Consider the following 20,814-nt stretch of genomic DNA (forward strand, 5'->3'; position numbering starts at 1 on the left):
TTGAACAGTTCTATTTCTATGTATGTTGATAGTGTATTTCATAAATATGATTATAAAAAATAATAGAATGTTTGTCAAGTTTAGGTCAAATACCCATGTGGTCCTTTTTACTTTATCCATTGTAATGTGCAGTTCAGTTAATGAATGACTTTCTTGCCTGTTTACTTTGGTGGAGGTGCTGGTGGTTTTTTAAAGAATCAGTTTATTGTACAAACCTTGCAAGTTTAAGTGTGGATTCTTCCACTTCTAAGCTTGATTTTCCTCATCTGTTTAGAACAAAAAAAGATCACAGTATCTCCTATGTCCAGAGAAAGTATCATATACCTAAACTTTATTAACAATATAGCATTAACTGACTCAAACTTTTTTAAAAAGATATTGAAAGTCATATAGTTTAATAAAACGTTGAAGTGTTAAAGGAAGAGACCTTTCTTCAGTATTGTTTACAACTTACTGAGTTATCAATTGTTTCTGTTTCTAAGGATTTTTTCTACTTGCCGGCCTTAAGATTTTCTAGTTGTCATATTCCTAAGTACTCGTTAAAGTACACCGTTTCGATGCGTTTAAAAATAATGGTGTTTCATTTTCTGTTTAGCATAATAATTTTAAGGTGAACTTCATTCATCACTCCTTTAGTTATAACCTCACTACAGATTGCGCAGGATTCTGAGAGAGGAGAAACTAGTTTCTTTTCGTATGGCAGTTTATGGTGCCTAGGATTCTTGCCCATTCATATACCAAAGAAGGGATCTGCGCCTTGTTGGAAAGGGCAGAGCTGATTTCGTCGTTCTTTCCCTCCTGCCGCAGGCCCACCTCCTCCTCACCCGGTGAGCTCCCGCCGCGGCGCCTCCGGGGCCCCGCCCCCCGCGTCTGCGCTCTGGCTTAGGGGCGGGGCGGCGGCGCGCTGACACCTGGCGGCCGCGGGGGGCGGGCCGAAGGCGAGCGTGGGCTGGGATTGGCTGGGGCGGCGCAGGGAGGGTTGTGGGGAAGGAGGGGAGACGGTTGTAGGGCTCGTGCTGGTGCCGGAGCCTGGGCGGCCTGAGGGGCGCGGAGACTCGGGGGGAAGGGAAACGGCAGCAGCATGGCGGCCGGGCACGAGCCGCCCAACCCTCCTCTTCCCGGCTGTCGCCGCCGCCGCCGCCGGAGTGACTGGGACCCTTTAGTCTGCGTGTTTTAGTGTAAACCCGCTGTCTGCCCTTCAGTCCTTCGGTCTACCCGCCCTGCTTCCTCTCACCGCCACTGCCAGCTCGAGGGTCGGGCCGGCCGGGTAACCCCCACTCCCAACCCACCCCACCCACAAGCTCGCGGGCCGGGACCATGGAGGACGTGAAGCTGGAGTTCCCCTCGCTCCCACAGTGCAAAGAAGACGCCGAGGTGAGTCTGTCCGGTGACTGCCACGCACAGGCCTCCCCTTGTGGCTCCTCGGCCGAGCGGCGACTCCAGGCCCCAACCGTCGAAGCCTCCAGCTCCGCAGAAACCCGGTTGCCTCCCGAGGGGCGTCCCGGGACCCTGGGACGGAGCCTCGTGCTCGGGGGCCGTCAGCTCTGACCCTGGCTCACTGAGTTTCTCTTCCCCTCCTGAGACGCCGGCGCGGGGGCCGGCTCTGGTCCGCTTAGTTCATGGAGATGAGCAAAAGCAGTCCTTTCCCTCCTAGGTTCGGCGTCGGGGACTCGCTTGAAGTAAGGTTCCGCTTTTAACTGCCAAAGCAGTGGGAGGGTGATGTTTTTAATTTCATTTTGAGGGGTTATCCTTGGTGTCATCGATTCACTTGTGGGACACATGGCCTCACGTGTGGAATAGATCTGGGGCCTGAACTTGAAAGTGTGCCTTCAAAAAGTTTCCCGGCGTAGTTGGTTTGTTTTGGTTTGGTTTGGTTTTTGGTTTTTTTGAGGTAAGCCGGGACTAGCTGAATAAAATGTCACAAGATTTACTGATTTGTATCTGAAAGCTTCACTCAAAAAACTTGCCCTATGGAAGGAAGTTAATATTGTGAATAAAATTCTTTATGACTTGGTCTCCTGATTTACAATTCGGAGTTATTTTTATCCCACTCTGTACTTACTCCCTGCCTGACGTTTGTATTGAGTTTTCCCCCCCCATCTATTCCTAGTTTAAAGTACTTTATGGTATTACAGACTACTAAATTAGAATTTTTCTGAAGACTGAATAATAGGCAAGGATATTCAGTTATGCTTTAGTTGGATCAAGAAAGAGGAAATCTAAAATTTGTATTTTTAAGAGACCATTTAACTTATACCAAGTATTTATTCTATTGAATATCTTCATTTGTGGTTCACATTTTTTATTTGGAGGATCTTTTGCTTGTGATAGTAATCCTTGAGAATTTCATGTTTTAAGAGTTGGTTCTTAAATAGGAGGGGGAAGTCCCAATTTAGATTAGTTTAAAAGCAAATTTACACTTTTTTCTTTCTTTTATATGGAATAATGTAAATGAGGAGTATGCTTTTATATCCTCAAAATGATTCAGTAATTTCAGTACTAGTAGCAACCTTAGACATGATGTAGAGCATTCCCACTTTTCAGGTGAAGAAACTGTAGCTTAACTAAGAATAAATGGTATACCTAGCATAAGAGACAATAAAGACCTTGGTCTCCTGATCCTTAATTCATTGCCCTTTTTTAATACACCTTAATTCTTCTCTGTTCTAATCTTAATAGTTCTAGTTTAAAATGTTTACAGACTTTGCATTTAATCTCTTATTGTGTAAATAATATAGCTTATCCCTGCAAAGATGATAAAATCTTGTTAGGAATATGGCTCCTTTCCTGTGTGGGACAGAAGTAATGCTTGAAGCTAGTACATAACGATGTACACATTATCTACTGAAAATCAATTCATTCCTTATTTCATAGTGTTGGATATTTGTTATCTTTTGGTTGCAGGTGGCAAAAACCAGAGGAGCTTAAGCAAAAAAGAAAAGTCACTAAATCCAGAAAGTTTGGAGTGCAGCTGATCTCAGGGACTTGACTAGATGGTATTATAATGCATTAGAACTCATTGTGCCTTTCATTCATGATTGTTTTTACTTTTTCTCAGGGTCTCTTTTGTTTCTTGGGCTTCTCCACAGGTATGGAGTTTGGCCATCAGTTGCTCCAGGGTCACACCCTTATTGCTTGCACATTGAAGAATAAAAGTGCCTTTCTCTAAGCTTCAATGTTTAAAATCTAGCCCAACTTAGGTCATGTGCCCATCCTTTGGATCAGTCAAGAGAGCCAGAAAGGTGTGAATACAGTAAGTCCAGTGTAGGTCATATACTTACTTCCTGGGCTAGGGGAGTAAAGTTTATTATAGATAGCCCTCCCACCAAAACCATAGGAGCATTTCCACAGAATATGGAGGGTGCTTTCTGGGCAGAGAAAGCTATAACCATTAAATAGGACATATAGTTACTCATGATAAACTGACTAATAAAACAGTATGTTAATATTCTAATTTCCAGTGAGATACGTAAAGTGTCAAATGGTCTTATGTGGTTATGGTGACCAGCCAGCATAGTTTCTTCCACATAGCAAACACTACTAATCACAATCCAAATCTTGCTTTAGTTGAAATTAAAGAGATTTCAGTAAAGGCTCTTAGTGATTGATGTAATTAAGTTATGGTAGCTTGATGATCCTGTCACCTCTATAAAAATACTACTTTCAGGTTTCTTGAAATACTGGGCAGAACACTCTTTAGATAGGACAGTACTGCAAAAATTTAGCTTTTAGATCAATTTGCAAAAAGGTTGTCATTCCTTTAAAACTGCTGTGATTTCCTATTGTTTTGAGGATGAAGTTCAAACCCTTAACGTCACTACATGGTCCTGTGAACTGGCATCCGCCTGCCTCTCTAATCTCATAATGAGCTACCCTTCCCCTTGCTCCATTCTCTATATTCCTTATCCATATTCATCTTCTCTCATTTTCTAGAATGCTTTAGCCTTCCCCCCTTACCTCAGGACCTTTGTGTTACTGTTTTCCCCTGCCGTGACCACCAGCATTCCCCTTGCCCTCACCTAATTAACTACTTGCTCTTGGGTTAGATCTCACTTAAGGCATCATTTCTTCAGAGAAGCTCTCCCTGATTTTGCCAGTTCCTTCTGTCCCCTCTTCCATTCTCCAGACTAGTTTAATCCCCCAGGTTTGTAAAGCTCTGTAGCACTTGGTACTTTTACTTCTATACCTATCTTTATAACAGTACACTTTTTTTGGTCAAAGTCTATTTTCCACAATAGCCTGAAAGTTTCACAAGGGAGCTTAATCACCGTGAAAGTCCTGTCTTACTTGCCACTGTTTCTTTCATTTGAGTGTCTGATGTATACCGTAAGCTTGGTGGTTGTTTTTTGAATTAATGAAAGAATCTTGATTGGTTTTGATAGTAGAGTCTTGTGACAAGATTACAGTAGTTTTTTTAAACATGTGAAGAAAAAAAGAGCAGCTTACAGTAACAGATTTTAAACAAATTAGTTGCATAGTTAGCCTAATGGTTTTATAATTCAAAAATTAATATTTTATCTTGTATTCAGGTAGAAAGTGAAATATAATTTATTTCTGTTGCATTTTGGCTACTTAAATGTCACCCATTCTATACTCTTTTCTCTTTTGATTCTCTTAGTACAGAATCAAAAATTGGAGTTGCTTAATGAATCAAAAATCGGAGTTGCTTAATGTGTCTGACTGAGTGTCCCTCTTCTAGCTCCTTTAAATTTAGAATGGTGCTTTTTTAACCTGACTGTAGAGTAGAATCGCCCATGGTTAGAAAATAACCATGCCTGGGCACCTATTCTGATTTAATTGGTCTAAGGTGGAGCTAGATAATTCTAATGGCAGCTAGGTTTTGAAATAACTTATTTAGAAGCATCTTACTTAAATACCCCTCTGCTTCTCCATATCCCCCCAATTCTCTCACTTTTAGAGCGAAAATCTCCTTTGGTCCTTTGGTTTAAGCAAAACTTGAGCTCAGAGTGGGAACTAAAGGACAGAGCTTATTCCACAGAGGACTGTCTTTTTTTGGAGGAAAGAAACTGTACTCTTCTGTTTTGTGAAGTGTCCCAGCTCAGGTATAAAATTCTGATGATTCTTTTTTCCTGAGCTCCTCCCACCTAAATAAAAAAAACTTTTTATTTCTAAAAATTACATGTTTCAGCCAGCCTGATCTATCTGATGATAGGTGCACCTGTGTGGTTTTTATTTATCTAATGATTACAACCTGTATCCTTTGGTGCATTTATTTGTTTATTTATTTATTGTTCTTTGAACCTTTTTATAACATTTTTTTCTGTCCCCTAAGTGCAGTTTTACGTATCATGTAAACTGCATTTGCTTAAGAAGGAAAGAGAGCCTGAAAGATGTTCTAATATGTGATACCTTTTAGGTCATATTGATGATTGAAGGATTTTCACTTGTGAATTAATTTCTATCAGAATCATGTTGTGTTTCACGATAAAGGTTATTTTGGCTTAGCTGGTTTGTTTTGGTTTGAAAAATATAGTTGGTTTGCTTGGCTAATCATCAAAGTTTGGGAGATTCTACTAATTATCTACAGTAGTAATTCACAATAGATCATTGGCAGTTATAATGGGAGTCTGCCCCATAAATACTGCCATCTCTAAAGTGATGGATTTTAGAAACAGTGTGGGCAGGCTAAGATTAAGATTGAGTGTGTTACAGTCAAGACTTGGTTATTAGACATGTTCAGACAGAAAAATGGTAGAGGAAGACAGCACGAATGACTTTCAAAATCTTGATTGAGTACGCGAAAGGCAGAATTGGTAGACAGGGCTGGTTTAAGATTTATTCTGTAGGTAATAATCAGGGCTAGATAAACAAAGAGGGTAGACTCTTGAGATTAAGGTCTGATGCCAGCACCAGGAAATGTTCGAAATGATATTTTCTACGAGAGAAAGCTTTCTAGGTTTCAAAGGGTCCATGCCTATAACAGCAAGTCACGCTCACTAAAGTAGACTGGCTGCATGCTTATCTGTCCTGTGAATAGGAGTAATTTTTCATTCTCTTCTATATAGCTTGCTTTTTACTCCTGTAATATCTCTTATGTAAATACAGCATACATGTTCTATTGCATGTAACCTTATGGGAAGCTCAACATTTATGTGAAGCCTCTTGTTTCACTTAAAAATTCATGTAAATTTTGCATTCTATTCCATATGTTCATGTTTGTTTTAATAGAAGTGTTTTAAATTAGTAGTCAATGAAAATACTTTATTTCTCCAGAAAAAAAAATCTAGTAAAATTGATACACCAGAAAGAAGCACAAGTTTATTCTGTAGCTTTAAGTGTCTTCTGACGTACTGCCTAGTATTCCCTGGAATTTATGTACACCAATTCCCTATTTATGTTCCTCTGTTTTTCTTCTTTTATCACACATAATGTAGAGATTTCATTTGAGGTAAACTCGAAAGTACACATTTCTTTAATCACTTTCTCATAACTCAGACAAGTTTCAGGAAGACAAGGCTGGCTATTAGACTATTAGAGAATCTCTTTTTAAAAAAGAAAGAAAAGAGAAAGAAATAATATCCATAGAATCTAGTGCCATGGATCTCTACAGTGCTTATTCCATGGCAGGCTTTGTACTCAACTTTAGGGGTTCTGAGATTAAAATGACAGTTTTTGGCCTAACTTCCCTATAAAATCTTCAGTGTAAAAAGGTTATAACATACTGATTGGTAAGTTAAAGAAGCAGGTAAACATTCAGTTTGTATAATTTGATTACATTTTCCTCTCTACTGGCTTGTGAACTATATGTTTTTTTCTAGTCTGTTAATCTCCACAAACATCATCATCATCATCATCATCATCATCATCATCATCATCATCATTATTATTATTATTATTATTATTATTATTATATGCCATCAATATTTGTTTAAATGTAAACTATAGTTTTGCCGTATAGTTCCTTCTTACATTGAGAGACGAGTCTAGAATCAGACTACCTGAACTTCAAGTCAGGTTCTGTAGGCTCTCTGTGCCTAAAATAGAAATGTAAAATAGAGACAATAATAGTACCATTTCTTCAAAAAAACATCTTTTAGAAGTTCCTTTAATAAGGGCTTGCTGGTAGTAAACTCTTTTTTTATTTGTTTGTATGGAGTTGTCTTTTATTTCACTCTTGTCCTTGAAAGATGATTTTCTCAACATACATCCTAGACTAACAATTATTTATTTTACCACTTTGAATGTATTATTCCTCTGTCATCTGGCCTTCCATTCTTGTAGTTGAGAAGTCAAAGTCAGTCTGATTCTGTCCTTTTTAGATAATCTGTCTTTTTTGTCTGGATGCTCTCTTTTTATATAGAGATAAAATTTACAGAGAGTGTGATGCACAGATATTAAGTGTACAGTTCAGTGAGTTTTTATAAATATAATCACCAGTATAAGTAGTGCCTCTATTAAGATACAGACCGTGTCTACCAACACAGAAAGTTATCTCATGTCTATTTCCAGGCAGCCCCTACCCAACCCTGCATTAGGCAATGAACGTGATGATTTCTTTAACTATAGTTTTATCTGTTCTTGAACTTATAGGTGGAATCATGCAAAGTGGACTGTTTTGTTTATGGCTTTTTTCCCTTAACACAGTATCTGGGAAATTCATCTGTATGGTATTTGTAAATAGTTGATTCTTTTTTATTGCTGAATATTATTTCATTGTATGACTATACTGTGGATAGACATTTGGGTTATTTGGGGTTATGATAAGTAAAGCTGCTTTGAATATTTTTGTTCAAGTCTTTTTGTAGACATATGTTTTCATTTCTCTTTGGTAAATCCTAGTAGTGGAATTGCTAATTAATAGGGTAGGTGTATGATTAACATTTCATTTTATACTCCCATCAGCAATGTTTAAGAGTCCCAGTTGCTCTACATCTTCACTAACATTCAGTGTTGTCATTTTTTTACTTTAGTCATTAGTGGGTATGTAGTGGTATCTCGTGGTTTTAATTTGAATTTCCCTAAGGACTAATGATGTTGAGCACTTTTTCGTGTGCTTTTGGCTATTTAAATGTCTTCTATAATGAGATGTCTTTGCCCACTTAAAAAATTAGGTTATCATTTTATTGTTGATGTGTATTGTATTTTGGATACAAGTCCTTTGTTGGATATATGTATTACACAGATATTTTCTTTCAGTTTGTTGCTTGATCTTTCATTTTCTTAGTAGTGTATTTAACTGAGCAGAAGTTTTTAATTTTCATGAAATTGAATTTACTGAATTATTTTTCCTTTATGCTTAGTACCTTTTTGCCCTCTTTGAGACATCTTTGCTTTTTCCAAGGTTGCAAAGATACTCTCCTATGTTTTCTTTTGGAAGTTAGATCATTTTTGCATTTATGTTTATACACACACACTTTTTTTCATTCATTCAATAGTTATTTATTGAGTGCCTGTTCAGTACCAGGCACTGTCATCAAGTGTTGGAAATAGATACAGGAATAAGACAGATGAGGTGTGTGTGTGCATGCACATGTGCACCTTGTATGGTCAGGATCCAAATTCATTTTATTTTCCCATCATTCATCCAGTTGTTCTAGCACTGCTTATTGAAAGACTTTTCTTTCTCTATTGAATTGCCTTAATGTCTTTCAGGAAAATTAATTGCATATGTGTAGATCTTCTGGCCTTGATTTTTTTCCATTCTTATACTTGCTTTTAGTCTGGAAAAAGAAATTCTTCTTTCTGTGTTTGATTTGCTACTGTTTCACTCTTTACCTGTTCATTTCTTTCCCTTCTCCTGCTTGGGATTTATTGGGCTACCTGTTTCTGAGGTATAGTGTCTTTAACCAGTTTTGGAAAATTCTCATTAATATCTCTCCTTTATTTTCTCACCCTTCCTTCTGGAATTTAGTTTCTGTGGATTTTAGACCATTTAATTCTATCTTACATGTCTGTTAACTGCTTATATTTTCTAACTCTGAAATTAGATCATTTCATTAGTTCTGTTTTCCAGTTCACAAATTCTCTCTTTAGCTGTGTCCTTTCTTCTGTTTAGCCTATCTGCTGATTTTTCATTTCCATTGTACTTTTTGATTTCTACATATTCCTTTTGGCGCTCTTAAAAATTAGTTTCTTAATTTTTGGTTATACTTTTATTACTCTTATTTCTTTATATTAAATGTGTTATGTTTTTCATTGCTGTTGTTAATATCTGCAGTCTTTGTGTATGGGATTCAGTTGTGTCTGCTTTTCATAGTGGCTTATTTCCTCTTTTTTTTAAACTGAATTTTTTATTGTGAGTTCATTGGAATTTATTAGTTTGAATTATTTCTGATCTAGATTTAGAGTATGTTCCTCCAGAGAGAAAATGCATCTGTTTCTCCTAGGAACCCATGGACACTATCTACCCAGGACCACTTGACATTGAAGTTTTACTTGGCCTCACAAAGATAATTGAATTCCAATGCCAAACTTGAGTGAAGGCCAGATTGTAGTTATGAAGACCCCACCCCACTACTACCACTACCACCTACTCCGAACCAAAGCTAAGAAAGGCAAGAGTGTTCATTTTTATGAGAATGAAGTGAGTTCCCCATGCCCCACTCCAGTTTATCTTTCATTGAAGGTGTTGCCTTTTGGGATCCCAGCTTTTTGGTTGTGATCTGATTTCCCACTTTGAGCAGGTCCTAGGGTTTGTTTCATGTACAGTGCCATTTAAAATAAGACCATGGTGAAGATGTGGCACAACTAGAACTCCCATACATTTGCTTGTGGGAGTGTAAATTTGTTTTGGAAAATTTACTCCATTGCCACTTATATATCACTTATATATCCAAGAGAAATGAATGCATATGTCCACCAAAGGGCATACAAAAGAATTCTCATAGCACCTTTATTCATAATTGCCAAAACCTGGAAGCTACTTAAAGCTCCACCAATAGGAGAATGAGTAAATGGTGTAATATTTACTTAGTATTATACCGCACAGCAATAAAAGGGGACAAACTACTGACATACACAATAACATGGATGAATCTCACAGACATTAGATTGAGTGACATAAACCAGATGTAAAATAGTACTGCTGTATGATTCCAGTTACATGAAGTTTTAGAATGGGCAAAACTAAAATCTGTAGTGATAGAATTCAGTGGTTACCTCTGAAAAGAGGAGATAGTGATTGAGAAGAGGAGTGAGAGAACTTTCTGGGATGATGGAAATCTTGATGAGTGGTGATTATGTGGGTGTGTATGTTTGTGAAAATTCATTGAGCTCTGCATTCAGATTTGGGCATTTTAACACCTCATTATAAGTTCTTTTATATCTCCATTTTGAAAGAACAGAAAGAAATAGGCCATGAAAAGATCAGATGCTCTGTTTCAGCGCTCAGTCCCTTTTCTAGGTTTATGCTTTCTTGTGTTTGTGAGTGTGTCTATCTGGGGATTTCCCTCACTTGTTAGTTCAGCTGTGCATTTAAAGATACTTTTAAAAATATACTTTAACAGTCATTACGTAGATGATTTCTCAGGTTTAATAGTCTACCTCTACTCATTACTAGACCAGTTTTCAAGATTAAAAACAAAAAATGTATTTTATTTCTCTATTGAAAAAATACTGACTGTGATTGTAGGAGTATTATTCTCTCTTTCCTTTACAGAGTATAACATTTCTAACTGATGTGTTAAAAATACTTTTCTGACTTAGGGAATCTGGATGGAGGGTAAAGGGAATTCCTTGTATTATTTTTACAACTTTTCTGTAATTCTAAAATTATTTCAAAATAAAAAGTTTTTAAAAAAAACTTTGTGTAGTTTAACTTTACAAACCTAATTACTATTTATAATTCTGAGTTTTAAGTAACCAAGTTAGAAGCTTTTGGAATGCAGGCCATTTACAAATGAGGATTATCTGTACTATATTTGATTCTTCATGTATCAATTCACTGTAACTGTTTTTTCTTTTTCTAACTTTTAAAATATTTTCTGTCTTTTGCTATTGGCATTTTGTATTACTTTCTAACTTTTTTATCTTGGTCTGCATTCCAAAGATGGAATGAACTGTGTACTTTTGTGAAGTGTATGTTTAAAGGGACTTGAACTAGACAGACTCTAAAGCCCAAGTAAGATATGGGAAAGGCTGTTTGATAGGCATCTGGTAAGTTGGATCAGTAATGCAAACACCTATCACATTCCATTCTTCTTTCATCCATTGCAGATATTGCTCATTGATCATATAGCACTCTTTTCTTCCCAAGTGTTTCTTCACACAGGGCTTTAGCTGTCTTCCACCAGTTGGTTAGAGTTGGCATGAATGACAAAAAGTCTGTGTGACATCTCTAACTTAGAGGATCATTTTTAAGAGAAAATTCTGGAATATCTATTCTTATGATTATTGAGCTATTCCATCCATTGTACGAAATAACAATTATAATTTTGGAAGCCCAGTTATTTAAAGAATTACCTTAATCATTGTTTCTTGTCATTTAAATTTTCAGTTGTTTGTGAAGTCAATTGAATCTGCTATTTTTGTAGAATATTCTTTAAGTATAATATATGCTTTAAAAATCCATAGACTTGTATATCACATCTTTAAGCTTTAATTGGGTGATAGTTTTCATAATGTTATTTACTTCTTGTCTTATGTTTTCCTTCCATCTTTAAGGAGTGGACCTACCCTATGAGACGAGAGATGCAGGTATGACAAACTTCTTGTTTATTCAAGCCAACCTGTATTATTGTTATTATCATTATTAAAGAATTCAACCTGATTTCACAAAGGATTTGAGTCTTACTGACTCATGATCTGTAGGTTCCTCACTGAGTATTTGAAATGTTAACATATTTAAAGTTACTCATGGCTCTTAAAAAGATGGGAAATTTCTTAGGCTAGAACCATAGAGATAGTAATAATATGTGTGTGCTTAATGAGTCACTTTGTTTTTCTTCATCTGAAAAATTGGGTACAATATTTGTATTCTTTCTGAAAGCACTTTGCTTTCTGTGCTTGTCTAATTTATGTAAACTCAAGATAGTTGATTGTAAAGCAAATCACCCTTTGACAAATTGTTCATCTTTGTGTCTGATTTCTAGTCAACTTTCATAATAAAGTTCTCCAGAAGATTGAGTTGAATACTCATTGTATGGAATGAATGAATTAGTGATAGCTAATCCACATAGCAGTACCTTTTTCTTTTGCATTTCTTTTACATTTCAACTCTGCTGCCCCAAGAACAAGCAGTGTCTCCCCTTCTTGGGAATCCCTTGAGTTCTAAAAATCTGTTTCCTTGCTCTCTTAGTGAACATTCACTTTTAAAAAATATATGATTACCTGTGGTTAATCATTTTACTTGGTGCTATGGGAAATGCAAATATGAGTAAAATTTAGTTTCTGCCCACAAGAAGCTGTTAGGAGAAATCAGACCCATACACACACGATTATGATAGCCCATGGAAGTGCACTACCAAATTACACTATATTAGTATATAGGGTATAATACTGCTCAACTGAAAGTTTTCTATATTGAATTCACACAGAATAAAATTTAATTCATCTTTCAGAAAGTATTGATTCAACTTACGAAACTCAATTTCAGCAGTCTTTTTTTTTTAAACTTTGCAATAATACTTTACATAGGTTACAGTTGTAATCTTGTTTTATCTTGTGCTACTTTCAATTTGACTGATAAGGTTTTGTGTAATTCCAAAGGGATGATTTTTTAATACTTATTTTATTTCTAGACTCTGGCAGGGAATAGAGTAAAATTAGAGATGTTTTATTAATCTAAAGGACAAAAATACAGTGTACAAATTCTACCTAAACTACCTATAAAAAGCACTATGGAAATTCAAATACCTGACTTTTCAGAACTGCATTTAAACTTTTAAAGTGTCATTTGATTATGTAAAACACATCTGCATTTCTCCTCCCAATCATTTGCTCAGTATGGCTAGAAAATACTCACTAAATGACAAACTTTTTAGGAAATTGTTATAAGTATGAAAACACTTCACAAATCCACTTATATGGTACATATTTTGTATAAATTGCTGATGGTAAATATCTCAATTTTTTTCCCCTAGGAAATTTTACCTGGACTGTTTTTAGGCCCATATTCTTCTGCTATGAAAAGCAAGGTATGAACTTTAGATTAGGTTCATCAAGAGACTTTATTGACCAACTATTTGGAGTACATTTTTTTTAGTAGAGTTTTATTTGAGGGAGGGTCCACTAATATTGCATGTTAACAGTAATTGTCACTCTGCGGTATCTTATTTTTTCCAAATTTTACTGGACCAGTGACTCTCCAGTGTTTCACCACAAATCACAAATGAGTTTTACTTTTACTTTTCTTATGAAATCCGTGTATTTAAAATTGACCATTAATAATTTATTTATCCTCTAAAATATTAGACATCTGTAATTGTTAATCATAGCTTCTGAAAAAAAATGAGATACAATAAAATCACAAAATAAGGTATTTAACTTTAGTTAACCTTACCTTATCAAGAGTGAGAGAGAGAGAGAGTGTGTGTGTGAGTGTGTGTGTGAGAGAGAGAGAGAGAAATTGAGGGAGCACACGGATGCATTCATACACACCGACGTATTTTAACTGAAGCGACTCAAATCTTGTTTCTGTTTTTCCAAACTTTAGAAGTCTAGATGATCCAGGTTGTAAAGTATTGTACTATATATTATAGATGTCCTATATAGTTAAACTGAAATATATTTCTTCAGTAAGTTATGTATTAACATAGTTAAAAGTGTAGATCTTATTTAAATATATGTAGCAGTCTTGTTGCTACTTCCTAAAGGATTCAGCCCTGTGAATTATGACAATGGTACTAATTCTCTTTGAAGTATAATGTGAAACATTATATCAAAAATGTTCTCCCCAATGTCCTGCCTATTTAGAAGTTAGTATTCTTGTATATAATACTTAACTGCAGTAGATTTTATAAAAACTGTAGAATTTAAAACTTTTCTGATGGAATTTTATATATTTATAAATATTAGGTAGTTGGAAGTCTTTTTTAAAGTTAATGTCATTCTTTTTGGAACTGGAAGGCTTTTTACTGTTGAGGTATATCTAAGTAGCCCTAGTCATTTTGATAGCTTACAGCTAGGCTGGAAAGATGGGGTGTTGGTAAAAAGTATATATATATATATAAGTACTAAGGAAAGGATAGGGTAGATAACTATAGACTTAACTGTGACTTGCTTTGTAAAAGATAAACATAAAAGTTACTGCCTGAATAGTGTGACATTCACAAATACTGGCCTTCAAGGTGGTTTTACATTGTTTGCTTTTTGTATTCTCACTGCACTTTATAAATACACTTGTTACACTATTTCTCATGTTAATTTTTAAGTATTTGTTTATAGTTCAACTTCTCAAAACCTCTTCCCCCTAATTTCACCATGGTCTCATTAGACTGAAGAAAAGCTTCTATGGCAAAATTTGATTATTTCCCACTGTGAGTTACCATCGTATAGCCCGTATTTCTTTTCATATCATCATCCAAACAGTATCAACAACAGCAACATAATAATGGTGATAAAGAAACCTTAGGGAATAATACTCATTTAGTTAAGCCTATCTTTTATTACATTAAAATCCAGTTTCAATAAAAGGGACAAATTTAGGCTCTGTAAGTGGCGAAGTATTTCTTTCTGTGAAAGTTTTCTGTGGTTTTTAGGTATGAGATAAGGTCATAATTGGCTTTGTCTAAGTGAAAATCTGCTGAAAAGTGAAAAATATTGTGTGTGCTATTACTTTTGGGTTCTATCTTGTTTGTTTTTACATAGTAATAGTAATGTAATGTGCCTTCAAAGCTTGTTGAAACAGGTTTTTATCCCTAATTATGTATGTCTTCTGCTAGCTTCTCACATTAAGAAAGTAGATATGAAAACTTCTTCACATATCATAGATCAAGTATAAACAGAGGAGTGAGTGTTGAATGCACTTCTGAAGTTCCATAAATGTGAATATGAAACATTAATTATTAATCCTACTAAATGCTTACCTGCCTTCCCCTATCTCAGGATGTACTCAGGAAATACAAAGACAACTAAACTCTAATCTGTGCAAGACATAGTAAACTTTGCTGCAGAAATTAACATTTAAAAACCACATTTTCTTAGCTCCAGCTGCTGTAATAAAACACCATAGGCTGGATGGCTTCAGAGGACACCTGTTTCCCGCAGTCCTTGAGGCTGGAGTCTGAGGTCAGGTGCTGGCATGGCTGGGTTTGGTGAGGGCCCTCTTCACGGCTTACTGCCTTCTTGCTGCATCCTCACATGGCAGAGAGAGAAGGCTCTGATGTGTCTTTCTCCCCTTACAAGTGCACTGTAATTCCACCATGGGTGCTTTACCCTCATGGCTGCATCTAAATCTAATTACCTTCCAACAGCCTCACCAACCAACACCATTACCATGGAGTTAGGTCTTTAACATAGGAGTTTTAGGACACAGACATTCAGTCCATAACAGATAAAAACTATCCTTTGAATTCTCTGGTGAATTATTAGTATTGCTGTTCTGGACCACTTAATATAGAAAAGGAATTAAATGTATAGGATTATAAACTGACAATATTGTAGATTATAAACTGACAATATAGAAAAGGAATTAAATTTATAGGATTATAAACTGACAATATTGTAGAAAAATACTGTATTCTGATTTGTCATGCCAGCATGATTTCTTCATTCATTTATTGAACAGATAATTATTGAACAGCTACTGTGTTCCAGGCACTGGTTTATGCATACTTAACATAAATCAGTTTACAAAGTTCTTACTCTCTTGGAATTTATATTCTAACTCTTAAAGTAACATGTTATCCATAAATTCACTGAAAGCTGTATCACTTGCAAATAAATATTTGATAGCTTCTAGAGTTGTCATGTTAAATTGATTCAAATACAGAGCAAAAAAAGCACCACAGAATATATCATTTGGAGTTGCCAGTTTTAACTTTAGAAGAATTTTTAAACCCTAAAAAATTAATTAGATTTTGTGACTTGTATATATTAATTTCAACTTACAGTAGAAAAATTGTACTGGAAGAGGCAGGGAGCAGTCTAGAGATTTTGGGCTCTGGTACTGCTATTAATTAGGTCAGTGATGTTGAACAACTGTTCATGTCATAGTCCTCTCTAAAAAATAAAAATTGTTGTCAGTATATGTAACTGCCATTTACTAAAAACAATTGCCGTGTGTCCCGGGCACTGTATTATCTCATGTAGTTTTTACAACCACTCAGTGAATAGGTGGTGTTTCCCTCATTTTCATGTGAGAAAACTGAGCCACAGTGGTCATTAACAGAGCTCAGATTAGAGCTTGGGCCCTCATGACTTCAAAACCCATGCCTTTAACCATGATGTAGTATTATAAATAAATAGCAATATATAAATATAATAAGTAATAAAAGTACGTTACACATGATAAGAAAGGTGAAAGGGTACAAAAAGGTATATAATGAAAGTATATCGTTCCCCAAATAAATTATCTTTAAGATCATATTAAACTCTGAAATCAGAGATGTAAAATAATCCTATTGGCCTTTTAAGGACATGAAGTGTAGTAATCTTGAGTCATTGAAATATTTCGCTGATCACTTATACAATTAGTTTTAATCTCCTGTACTTAAGGCTTGGATGTAGCAATAGTAATTCTAAAGTTGAATCCTTTGTATTTCAAATATCAATGCTGCAGTAAGGTGATATTTTGTATTTTAAACTATTTCTCTTTCCTGTTTACCTCTTTTTTTTTTTTGTAGCTACCTATACTACAGAAACATGGAATAACTCATATAATGTGTATAAGACAAAATATTGAAGCAAACTTTATTAAACCCAACTTTCAACAATTATTTAGGTAAGAATTGTTGCTATAATTTATAAAAATGTTAAGGGTAATAAACATGTAATTTTTATTTCAAGTTGATTTTATTATATCAGATTTTTCTTCTATACATACCTGTTTCATAAAGATGGGTCATACAATACACTAGTTAAAGAATAAACTTCCTTTAAAGTATTTTAAATAAGTAATTCATGCACATTATGGGGAATTCTAAAGGTTCAAAAGAATGTATACTGAAAAGTTTCTCCTGGAGTAAAAATGGTATCTTGTGTAGTTTTAATTTGCCTTTCTCATTTATCTTATGATGAATGCCATTGAGCATTTGATGGTTTTTCATGTTCTTTATTTTAGCTTCATTTTAAAAGTAAGGTGTATTACAGCTGTGATACAAGGGCCAAGGGTTCAAAAAAGCATACAGTGAAAAAGTCTCTTTCCTCCCCTTAACCCAGCTACCTAGCTTATCTCTAGCTAGGAGGCAGCTACTGTTAACTCTGCTTTGGATACCATTCTAGAGATATTTGTATTTTATATAACAGCATATGTGTTAAAAATATTTTAATGTTCTTCATTGTTTGTAAAAATGAAAGCAACCTGAATGACCATCAGTATGAGATACTCTAAAATATATTGTGTGAATATGCAGTAGAATGCTGTAAACTGTAGAAAAGAATGAAATATTTCTATGTGCTGATATGGACTAATCTCAAAAGATTTATTAAATGCAAGGTGCAGAGTCGTGTGTACTCTTGATGTGCTTAAATATATATACAATACATTAGGCATATATTCTTGTATATGCATAGAAAATTTATGGACTAACAGACTAGAAATTTGACGATGGTTGCTTCTAAGAAGGGAAATTTAGGATCTGGAATGGTAGAGAGGGACTTATTTTTCACTGCAAATATCTTTATACTGTAAAAATGTTTTACTGTATGTATACTTATCCGTCAATAAAAAACTAGTTTTAGAAAAGGAATGTCTATTCCAAAATAAAATAGATTGAATTTTTTCTAATTGCAAAAGAAATACTTGTTCTTTATAGATACTTTGGAAAATACAGAATGACACCAAGAAAAATATTTTAAAAGTTGTCCATAATTCTGCAACCCAGAGGAACTTAACTTTAGTTAGCATTTTCCTTCTAAACCTTCTCTATTGTATATGTGTATTATGTATACACACATACAGACTTGTGTACATTAAAGAAAATGAAAATGTTGTATTTTAAAATGTCATACATACATTTCTAATTGGTATAGAATTTTTATTTTTAGTGCCAAAATGTCCTAGGTGCAGCTTCTCTGTGATAAGCTCTGAATTTGTTGAAGTTGTTACCACCAAAATGATCATTAAAGACAGCAATATTGACTTTAAAAATTAATTTTATAACTTAATTACCTATAGTTGTGTTAATAAACAGGTGGTCTTGGATAGGTTAGAAATGGAAGTTTTTCACAAAATAAAGTAAGTCTAGTATATTAAAATGCCTTATTTTAAAGGTTTTTCGAAGTGTAAAATTCCAGGACAGGTGGTCTTCTGGCTATGCTTTGCTCTACTCAAGGTTAGTTCAGACAATATTTGCCTCATGCTCCATCGACTGCTGCCTTCTATTTTAGTTAGTTCCTTCTCTCTCAGACTTTGGGCTTCCTCTGAATTGTGCCCTGTAGGGTTGTGAATGACCGCCCAGAGAAGAATCTTGTAGTCCTAGGGAAGTTGGTAGAAATAGAAGAACAACAACAAGGAAAACGGGCAATTTTCGTCTTTATTTTCTAGGTCCACTCTGATCTAGAGGTTTATTCCTACTTGCGATTTTTCTATTTTAAGCAGATAAGTTTTTTATACTAAGATATCAGAGAAATGGTAACATGTTATGTAAGGATTTAAACACTATACCTTCAAACAGTATAAAGTCTATGGCTTAGTTTTTGGGGATATGATATTTTGAAAGTTGTTTTGCATTATTTTCATGGTTGCCAAGAAATTTTTGTATTTTTTATATATGAAGAATTTTATTTGAAAGTGTGCTTATCACAAAATATTCTACTTTCAGATATTTAGTCTTGGATATTGCAGATAATCCAGTTGAAAATATAATACGTTTTTTCCCCATGGTAGGTATCAATATATTAGTGTCATTTAAACTTTCTTTAAGATCTGTCCTCTTAATTGTGGTTCATTTTCTCCTATAATGCTTTTACTTTGTTATGACTGAAAATTGTGGGATTATATTTTAAAGAAAATTTATTATTTTTAAAACTTTTTTTTCATCTCCGTATATTTGAGAAATCACACTTCAGATTTCTTAAATTCAAACAAAACTTTAAACTTTTAATAGTTGTATTTGCAGCATTTTGAAGATTTTTGACTTAAGGTAATTTTTATTCATACAAATCAGCAGAAAATTACTTTCAGAATATTTTGTTTCACTGTATGTATTTTGTATTTTATGCTTATGTTAACCATATATTTTATTATAACACATTTTCTTTTGCCTTCAGACTAAAGAGTTTATTGATGGGAGCTTACAAAGTGGAGGTAAATAATATTTCCTTTACTTGCATTTATTTTTAGAAGATTACTTGTTACAGTTGGTTTTTCAGTGTTTGTCTTAAATGCAGGATATGAAAGTTTTAATTATAAATAGTAGACTTTTCCCAAATCTGTATTTTCCCAACTTCTTGTTTCATTTGAGTAGGCTTTCTTAAATATCCCCATAGAACTATTTTCAAATTCTAGGTCAGCTTTAAATCTCTGTAACCTAAAAGTCTATTGTAATCTCCACACAGTTAATAGAAATACACCATAAAGATTTGAAAATTAATAAATATCCAGGTTGCATATATAAAATGTTTGAGAAAAGATATATTTTACTGTGGTATGATACATGGTTTTAATATATTTTAGCTGCTGAATAAGATGTCTTTCTATCAGAATAACTATTTCTTATTTTTCAGGAAAAGTTCTTGTCCATGGGAATGCAGGGATCTCCAGGAGGTATGAAGTTAGAGATAATCTTTTTTTCTCTAGCATTTAATTAATGAGTTGTGTTTTCTGTTTTTTCTAAAATTTTTTCCCCCTCTTCAGTGCTGCCTTTGTTATTGCGTACATTATGGAAACGTTTGGAATGAAGTACAGGTAAGAAAGTACTCTGAAACCTAGCCACAATTTAAATTCTCATTAAAGTGAAGCTGAATGGAGATGGTCTGGGAGTTTGAAGTTTATCTGATTCTGTCATCTAGTCTATGTTTAATTAGGCAGACCCTTACATCCTGTGATTAGTCTCTTAATCTTTGTAGCTTGTCTATTTGTAGCTTGTCTATCGTGTGTAGATCTGCTTAGGCTAATATTTTGTTGTTTTATGGAGCTAGTGCTATCTCTTGTTATTTTGAGAACCCAAGGTAATTATAGTTGAAATAATCCATGGGAAACTGCTTGCTTACTATTGGAGAATGGTTAATCTGAGTTTAAAAACTCTTACACAAAGATATAATTGCTTGCTTTGTTTAAAAAGTTAATTATGTTTTCCTTTAACAGTAGTTGGATGAAAAATTACCTAGAAATTATTTTAGTGTCTGTTCAAAATTCGTTGTACTCTGTCTTATCCAAAACCATCTTTTCCAAGCATATTGCATAGACGAGGGGAGGGGGCCAGGCTGATGAGCTTTTCACCCTAAAACAAACAAACAAAAAAGCTGGCCAGTGTACAGTATTTTCTTTCTTAGTGTGTCTTGGTGTACAAGTTAGAAATCTGTTGTAATCGTTGATACCACCTTCTCTTGCACTGCTCATTTCCCAAACTGACCTGTTACCAAATCCTTTCTGTTTTATGTCCTAAAAATACCTTGAGTCTGGCTTTTTCTCTTTATCATCATTTACTCTCCTGATCCAAGCGCCAATCATGTCACCCTTGGACTCTCCCAGTAGTCACCTCCTTGGTGGTCTCATGTTTCTTTCCTTCTTTGGTATGTTCTGTTCTCCACACC

The 20,814-nt window shown here is 34.7% G+C and overlaps 1 protein-coding gene across 6 annotated transcripts in view; it reads left to right on the forward strand.

The window, feature by feature from the left end:
- Nucleotides 1-972: 972 nt before the first annotated feature.
- Nucleotides 973-20,814, forward strand: part of STYX (serine/threonine/tyrosine interacting protein) — a 38,976-nt gene continuing 19,134 nt past the window's right edge. For 5 of the 6 annotated variants that reach the window (XR_012073613.1, XR_012073614.1, XR_012073615.1 and 2 more), the window contains exons 1-8: nt 973-1,374; nt 11,623-11,655; nt 13,041-13,094; nt 16,743-16,840; nt 18,882-18,942; nt 19,330-19,366; nt 19,786-19,825; nt 19,916-19,966. Coding sequence is in view for 2 of the 6 variants with exons in the window: in XM_006199771.4 (XP_006199833.1) it covers nt 1,318-1,374; nt 11,623-11,655; nt 13,041-13,094; nt 16,743-16,840; nt 18,882-18,942; nt 19,330-19,366; nt 19,786-19,825; nt 19,916-19,966 (431 nt within the window). In the remaining 4 variants the exon portion in view is untranslated. The remainder of the gene's footprint in view (nt 1,375-11,622; nt 11,656-13,040; nt 13,095-16,742; nt 16,841-18,881; nt 18,943-19,329; nt 19,367-19,785; nt 19,826-19,915; nt 19,967-20,814) is intronic. The other variant, XM_031679052.2, reaches the window with a different exon arrangement.

The sequence above is a fragment of the Vicugna pacos genome, chromosome 6 (genome assembly GCF_048564905.1).
Source record: "Vicugna pacos chromosome 6, VicPac4, whole genome shotgun sequence".
Lineage (NCBI taxonomy): Eukaryota > Metazoa > Chordata > Mammalia > Artiodactyla > Camelidae > Vicugna > Vicugna pacos.